Source organism: Carica papaya, chromosome 2 (assembly GCF_054855325.1).
Source record: "Carica papaya isolate Zhongbai chromosome 2, ASM5485532v1, whole genome shotgun sequence".
NCBI classification, from domain to species: domain Eukaryota; kingdom Viridiplantae; phylum Streptophyta; class Magnoliopsida; order Brassicales; family Caricaceae; genus Carica; species Carica papaya.
The window spans coordinates 16,552,547-16,561,109 of NC_142310.1; the positions used below are offsets into that span (position 1 = coordinate 16,552,547).

General features: G+C 28.6%; 1 protein-coding gene and 1 long non-coding RNA gene across 2 annotated transcripts; one reads left to right on the forward strand and one right to left on the reverse strand.

Annotated features, from left to right (window-relative positions):
- The first annotated feature begins 1,134 nt into the window (after window positions 1–1,134).
- Window positions 1,135–2,681, forward strand: LOC148268813 (uncharacterized). Its single transcript, XR_015817047.1, has 2 exons — window positions 1,135–1,443; window positions 1,639–2,681. It is a non-coding gene; the product is annotated as an uncharacterized LOC148268813 (long non-coding RNA).
- A 1,603-nt stretch (window positions 2,682–4,284) lies between these two features.
- On the reverse strand, window positions 4,285–6,906 carry WIP3 (WIP domain protein 3). The gene is made up of 2 exons (XM_022055513.2): window positions 6,305–6,906; window positions 4,285–4,857 (listed from the first exon to the last, which is right to left on the reverse strand). The coding sequence occupies exons 1-2, from the start codon at window positions 6,797–6,799 to the stop codon at window positions 4,429–4,431; spliced, it is 924 nt and encodes a 307-aa protein (XP_021911205.2). The 5' UTR covers window positions 6,800–6,906; the 3' UTR covers window positions 4,285–4,428.
- Between the last annotated feature and the right edge of the window lie 1,657 nt (window positions 6,907–8,563).

Here is an 8,563-nt window from a genome sequence, read left to right on the forward strand (position 1 = left end):
TGGTAAGAAAATTCTAAAGGGATTATCAAGTCATTGGATGCAAAAAATTCAAGAAGCTAAGGATCTCAACATCCTTAGCTTAGATGAATTATTTATGGTCACCTATGCCTCATGTGACCTTGAAGAGAAAAGGAGAAGATAATAATAAGAAGAAAAATTATGACAATTTAATCTTCTAAAATTAAGACAAAAGTGAAAAATAGAGTGTAAGAAATGAAGATTACCCTTATCATCACAAGATTCAAGAAGTTTTTGAAGAAAAAGAAACTAGGAAAGAGAATTAAATAAAAAAAGAACTAGTTATGTACTCTTTGAATGCAACAAAATAAAATATCCACAAGCAAAAATAACAGTTCGCCCAGGCCTTGGGTATGGGCTGATGGGTTTGGATCAAAGGGCTGAGTTTAAAAGTTTTAACTTATTTTTTTTGTTCGGTCCGATAAATAAAAAAGGTAATTTAATTATTATTATTGTATGTTTTTATTGTGACGGGATAAAAGATTGGAGTATTATTATAATAATAAATAATGACACTTTTACTATAAAATATGCTTTTAAGTGACAAAAATCGTATTGTAATATCTTAATCTTACTATTGTATAATAATTGAGTTAAAATATAATAGAATTAAATTTGTAGGTCATAAACTAATCTTAATATCCCTCTACCACATGAAACATGTCTAGCAATATTTTTGATAGTGATAGTTGGTTATTACATAGTAGACTACCCTCATTCTAATTGAACTACATAAAATAAAATTTTGAAAACATAAAACTCTGCAAAGAATGTTATATTAAGAAACAAATTAGTATGTCTTTTTAATATAAGAATATGACATCCAAACCAAAATATTTACAACTACTACTTCATACAGACTTTTTTGGATTATTCATATACAATTATAAATAATTATTCTAAGTTATATTTTGAGTTTTAAAAGGTGAAGTTTATGAAACATTTGCTAAGTTTAACAAAAAAAAAATTAAAAAATTAAAATACATAAGTTATACAATAATTAGCGTAAGAAATTATCATAGTGATGTCATAATGGTGACACGGAAAAAAAAAAACTTGAGATAAATAAATAAATCTTTAAATCGTTTTTAGAGTTACTTACTAATCTTCATACAGCAGCATTGTCCTCCTTCCAACGTTCAGCCTCAGTGCTTCTCTCTTTTCTCTTTTTGATGCCAACAGTGCTCTCTCTGCACGTTCCTCTTTCCACTAAATGTCCCCCCCCCCCTTCTTTCTTACTTTTGTGCAGGAACCATTTGACCGTCTGCCTCTTTCTCTTCTTCTCCAAAATGGAAATGGAGAAAACAACCAAAAGATGAATCTTCTTTAAACGGCGCCATTTATGGGGTAGGGGGAGTTGTGAGCCTGGGCCGAATTGTGCATGGATGGGGTTGGTTAAAGGGATCATTTTGAATTCAAAATGAGGTCAGTTTAATTTTGTTCGGACTAGGTTGAATATTTAATATGGTTTTGGGTTACGCAAATTTCCTTTTCTTTTTTCTTTTATTCTCTCTCTTTTATTCATTTTCCCTCAGCATTTTTCTCTTTCTCTGTCTAGTTATCATAATGACGAATGCTAATTTGCTCTTTATAGTGATTCACAAATTTGAAATGTTGCAGCAACTTCTCATTTTACTCATGTCTCTGACGCCAGTGCTTGAGGTTAGGGATGATCTGTTTGAAAGTGCTCTCTACTTCTGGAGATATTCATCTTGGTGGTGATGACTTTGATAAATTCTTTTAATTTTTTAAACTTTTTATTGTATGTTTGTGTTGAGTCAGAGTTGATTTCTTTTGATGCAGAGAATTCTTGACTGCATCAAACTTTAAGAGATTTGATGGCTTAGATCTTTTTAAGGACAAAAAAGCTGTCCAATGGCTAATGGAGACAGCTGAGAAAGCTAACATGGAGCTGTCTTTAACTCAAACAACTATTAGTTTTTTTTTTTTTTTTTTTTAAATATTTCTGTGGTATATATACATGTTTTTGTTAGGATTTGGGTTTCTTCACACGTAGAAAAATTCAAATACTTTTTGAGCCCATTTATTTTTGACTCATTAGGGTTATTAGGGATTTTTTTTGTTATACCCTTTAATTCTAAGTAATTGTATAAAAATGAGTTTTCAGCCACTAAAATAAAATGAACAAAAAAAAAAAGAATTTTTGCTGAAAAAATTATATATAATGTGTTTTACTTCTTTCGACGACCAGAAGATGATAATTATAAAGATCAGGCTGAAATTTGGTGATTATTTAGAAAACTCATTATTATTCATTCTGAACGGTCAATATCGATTTTTGACGGTTGAATTTTCAGTACTTTCAGTTCGAAATTATTTTTCACGTTTTTCTTCTCTGCACCGACCAGTTTGACTTTTTCTAACGATCTGACGGTATTTGTGGTCTGATGAGGCTGAAATTTAGTGAGCATGTTCGGGATAAATTGTTTTTTAATCTGAAAGGTGAAGATCAGATTTAAACAATCAGAACACATCCGTTTCGTATGAACAGTAACTGCTTTGGTGATATTTCTCCGTTCTCTTATTTATTTTTTATTGTTTAGTTGATTTGATTTGTTGTTGAATATTTTTTTGAGGATTATATTGGTTACTTATTGTTATTGTAAACATTAATTTTTATAATGGAGTTCTTTTTATTTGGATCAGAAGAGCTTCTGTGGTTTTTATTCTTCACATTGAATGAATTTTTCACGTTAGAAATTTTAGTATTTTTGTGTGATTATATTTTAGCATATTATGACATATTTCATCATATTTATTTTGTCTGAAGTTTTTTTAGTATTTTTATTTAATTGTTTGTTTTATTTGCATATACATTTGTATGTAGTATGAAATAATTGAATGATAATATTTAATTGTTTGAGTTGTTTACTGAAGGCTATTACTTGAGAAGCTATAACATGTGGTGCCAGTAAGCATACCCTTGCCAAGCTACACAAAACAGATTTCTTGAAGTCCACAGAAAAATTATTGCTAATTCTCCAAAGTGAGAAGTAAAAATATTCTAATAAAAACATTTCTCAGTAATATCATCATAACTCTTGAAATCATATGCGGTAACAATACCAAATCAAGTAGTGGGATCTTGAGCTAAGTCTTGGCTAAATCTTAGAAGTTTTTAATGCCATAACGCCTTTCAAATCCTCCTAATAATGCTTACTAACAGGAACGCCCATATTGTAGCATTCCACCCGGAAGTTAAAGAGTTTACTCTTACGGCATGCAGGGTTCTTCACTTTAATCTAATCAAGGGATGAATATTGTGGACTGAATATTTGGATATCATATCAAGGCTTTTGGCAAAATTTTGCTTCCTGGGGAATTGTAATTACAAAAGAACAGGTAGAAAATTTGCAATGATGGTTGTGTATGTTATATATAATTTACGAATTAACATACATATAAGAGTTTATAAGATATGACACAATTAGATTTTATTTACTTTAATTTGTTTTTGTTGAATGATTTTATTCGCATTAGTTTTATGAATATACATGAATATTTCTACATTCTTGAAAATGATTAGATTTGAGTACATGAAGTGAATGTTTAACATTATATTCTAATTTAGAAATAAAAAAATTATTAAATTCAATTTGTTGCAATTTTTTAACAGTACTTTAAAACGGCTGCTAAAAATTTTTTTTTATATTCAATACAAAACAACAATCACAATCGGTCCTCTGTATTCAATAATTTTTCTTTTTTATGATTACAATATAATGAATATATTGAAAATAAAAATCAAATTTTAATTAGCTCAAAAGACTTAAAAACTTCCTCTTGAGCATTACACAATCCATTTTTATGTTTTTTGTTTTCTTCTATTACTTTTCTATGTCTTTTAGTTTTTTTATTATTATTTCACCCATTAGTTCAAAAAAGAAATACTAAATGTAGAAGTAGAGTAATTAGATGGGCTTTATATATGATATGCAACATATAATATATAACAGACAACATCTGTATCCCTAAATGAAAATACATTCTTGAGTGGGGGGTGGAGGGGTGAAAGAGAGAGATTAAAAAAATTTCAAATATAATATTAATGTAATAAGTTGAGCAGTGAAGTTGAGAAATTTTCTCTGAGAGCTATAGAGGGTATATGTTGTATTTTTGTAGCATGACATATCAAAGAAAATTCATCTACTTCACCACTTCTACCTTATTATTTCTTGCAAGTAGGATGCTAGACGCAAAATGTAAAGAAAAACCAACTTAGGGTTCATCTTTTGGCAAGTGCTCGGCAACAAACGACTCTCTCGTTGTGAGAATTTTTTGTTACTGAGCACAAGCTCTGATAACCCTAATAACATGGAGCATAAACACTCAAATTAGACGACAAAAAAAAATATATCTAATTAAGTTTGAGCAAATATTTCGGTATAGCTAGTGGTGAGAGGTGTATTCATCCTCGGATCCAGCAGTATCCTCAAAGCCTTGAAGAGAAGGGTGAGGAGAGTGACCCTTACCAAAGGATCTAATATGATCTTTCAAGGACCTTTTGTGCTTGAAATCCGAACCACAAGTGCAATACCAAAGCTTCCCGCAGTTCTTCTCATGTGTCCTCCAATCACCTTTTACTGCAAAAGCTTTTCCACATTTCCTACACATGAAGGGTTTCACACCATGTTTCCTCTTGTAATGAGTCTGTAATGTCCTAAAGTCCTTGAGCGGCTTGGCTTGTGGATGGTTGATGTTGTTCTTGCAACCTTGGACACAACAATAACATGGCAACCTTAGCATTGCTGCTGGTTGTGTTCCTCTCAGAGAATCTGCTCCTTTTCTGTACTCAGATCCATGTCCCCACATATGCATCTGTCCCAACAAATTCTATGTATTCATTTCTAATTTTTAATATTAATTTTCTCTTTCATTTGGTATCTTTTGAATAAATTCAGTAATGAAATGAAATTCATTAGTAAATCTGTATTTAATTTATCTAGGAGAATATGGAATTTGTATTATGATAATAAAAAATTTGACTACACGTGAAATTGTACTAGGAAGGGGAATCATACATCCAAAATTTCATCAAATTTGATTGACATTACAATGTATTATCTGTTCTATTTTATTCTATCTGAAATTTTATCTTGATTCGATTTTATTATTTTAAATAAAATTTTATAATTTTTTTAATTAAAATAAGTATACATTTATATATATATATGTATCATTTTGATTTTGAATTTATTTCAAGCATAACCTTTTTCTATGGAGATATATAACCTGATTTCATCATATACAAATCAATTATTTATGAATAGGAGCATAGATAAAGATTATATTACTTTTTCATGTTGTATAATTAAGAGAATGCAAATTGCAAAAACAAAAGGTAAGTAGTGATTTTAGCTAGTTGGTTTAATAATGCACTCTAAGAAGCCTAAAGTAATAACAAGAAGTTAATTGGAAATATTGGAAAAAAAAAGATATATAATAAAACCACTTATGTTATTTATATTAGAGGTTTTAACTACTTCCTTTACTTTCTTGTTTCTTTTAAAATTTCAACTGAAAAGAAGACAAAGAAGAGTGAAAGTCAAAAGATAATGTGATGGTGATGATAAATTAATTCTTGATGCAACCAACGCAAATATTTGAAAATGGAATATGTAGATATTTGATTGTTCATATCAATTTATCGAACATTTTAGGATAAGTGTTTAAATACACAAGTTACTTACAATAACACGGTCGATATTAATAATAGTAGATTTCTATATTTTTATGTGAAAATTATTTGTTGGCAAATAAAAAACCATTAAGAAAAATATGAAGGTTCAATAATCAACCCAAAAGAAATAAGTGTTTTGCACATAGATGTAGTAAATATATATTTATAGGGCTTGGAACAAGGAATAGGTACTTAATTAATTCTCGCATGTCATTAAAAATAGCTTATTAAGGATTTCTGTTTCTCTAATTGATCTCTTGGTAAAAAATGTGATCTTTTCTAAGATAAGAATGAAAAGTGAAATCATAATTAGTTTATATGATACTAAATAACAAAAGAGGATAATAAATTAAAAGAATTCTTTGCAAGATATATGCAATTAAACATCCATTCTTTGATCATTATGATTAATAAAGAATCATTCAAGTCTTAATATACAAAGACTAATTTAGAGATAAAATGATGTAAATGCAGTGTTTATCCATATTAGATATATAGAGAAGAAGTAAATGATGATCGGTAATATGTAATAGTATCAGTACACATGACGAAGAGAAGAAAGTAAATTTATTTATATATACTAACCTGCATATTATTGTATCTATTGAAGGTCTTGCTGCATATGGAACAAGCAAACTGCATGGGGCCAACCAAGATCTGTGCAGGAGTTGGGATCCAAAATCGAGTTTGTGAGTTAAAAGTTTGTTTTTCCTTGGGATCTTTCTTCTCTAATGAGTAATCTGGTTGAGTGTTAGGCAATCCAATGTGCAAAGCAACCGTGACTTTCTCCTGCTTGATCTTTTGCTTTATTCCTTCGTTACGATCTTCATCTTCTGTTACAATCGATTTAGTCTCTGGGAGGCGGTTGAGAAGAGGCAAGCATTGGATGGTTTCATGTTGTGATTTTTGGTATAGGAGAGGCAAGTTTAACATACTCATCATCATCTTTGGATTCCAAAGCTCAACTTGTTGAGTCACACATGAAGAAGAAGAAGAAGAATAAGAAGAAGGCTTGAGCCATTCAATAAAAGTAGACCTAGTATTGTGATGATCTACATATTGGAGATTTCTTAAACCCATATTTATATAATTTAGATCTGATGAGAAAATTTCTAACTAAATATTAGTATCTTGGGGGTTTTGTGAGAAAACTAGCTAGTAGTTGATGATTTTATGATTAAGTTTTGTCTTTTAACTTTCTCCGCCTTTGGCTTTAATTTGTTTTGTTAGAAAGAAAGAGAAAGAGAAATTAGTGGTGGGGTTAGGGACAATGACATGCATAAAATCACTAAATTAAGAGAATCCTAGAATAGTCTCAACTTTACAATATGTTGTCATGTGAACTCTTTCTATTTTTTTTTTTTTCTTTTATCACCCATTTTTATATCTATGTATTCTCATACGTAGACAAATCTATGTATTTATAACACACTTGTAATTTTTTGACATTATGCAAATAATATAATTTGGTCACTACCTAAAAGTAAAATAAAATATTATTTATTACATTTTCTATATAAATAATCATATGTGACTTCTTGATTTTCAATTATATGCAAGGTGCATTTTTAAGTTCCACAATAAAATATTCAATGGAAATTCTTTATAGAAGTGAGGAAATATGATTTGAAAATTGATTTTATATCAAAAGTATAAAAGCTGATACAAAATAATCTGATTAATTATCTATATTCTAACAGATGACAAATATTAATATAAAAATATTTTTTAAATGTTTATATATCTTTTAATATATTTATGCTTGTTTCTTTATGAAAATATAAAAGTAGGGAAGCTTTTTTTCTTCAAACATAGTCAAGAGATACTATTGAAACTTATATTAATTAAATTATTGGAGTAGGTATAAATAATCAAAGTGCAGGCAGAGTAGAGAAGGAAGAAAAGTGAGTGTGTTTGGAGAAATCATGAAAAGTCATATGATGATATATAAACTTGAAAATGGCGACAAGAAATCATTGACCGGGATTTCAGGAGATTAAACACTCTTTTAACATTTTCCTTTTGTATATTTTCTACATGATCTTTGATTCCTTCTCATTATTATTACTCTTTGTTTTCTACTTTTTACCAAACGCGGCATTACTCGGTTTTGATTTTTCTCATGCTTGGAAAATACCACTTATCATATATATATATATATTATACACTAAAACCAACTCGGCATATTAAAAAAAAAAAAAAAAAATCTCTTAAAAATAATACAAATAACCCTTTTTCCAACTTTTTGCATAAAGAAACAAATACATCTCCTTTCACTACAAGTTTAAGGACATAAGATTTCCAAAAAGGAGAGATACTAATGAAAGTGCTATTTAAATTAATAGTAACTTTTAGAAAAAATATATATATATATATCAAAGAAAACTATTTGTATTAAATTTTAGATTAATTAAATTATTTAAATATTTCATTAAAAAATATATTTCGTTTCTTAATTAGTACTTAAATAAAATTGTTAACTCGCCAAAACTATTACTAGATGGTCTTAGCCCATTTGCACGACTTTAGAAAGTTCTGAGAAGGCAATCGAACCCCTTCGTAGTCTCTAGCTTCATTGAACTAATTTTTAATGTTTGAGACAATAATAGGTAGAGAAAATCACTTGAATTAGATATACATATTTGTAATATATGATGGAGCTACTATTGTGAATAATTTATTTAAAAAATTATGAACAAAATTTTTAATGCATTAAACTTGTAATTTACACACTTTATAACACAGCACATAAAAAATCTCACAATATTAGGATTAGATAAATGTATACGTTTAATGTGAAATAAATAGTTGATAAAAGTCCTACAAAATTTCTTTTATTTTTCA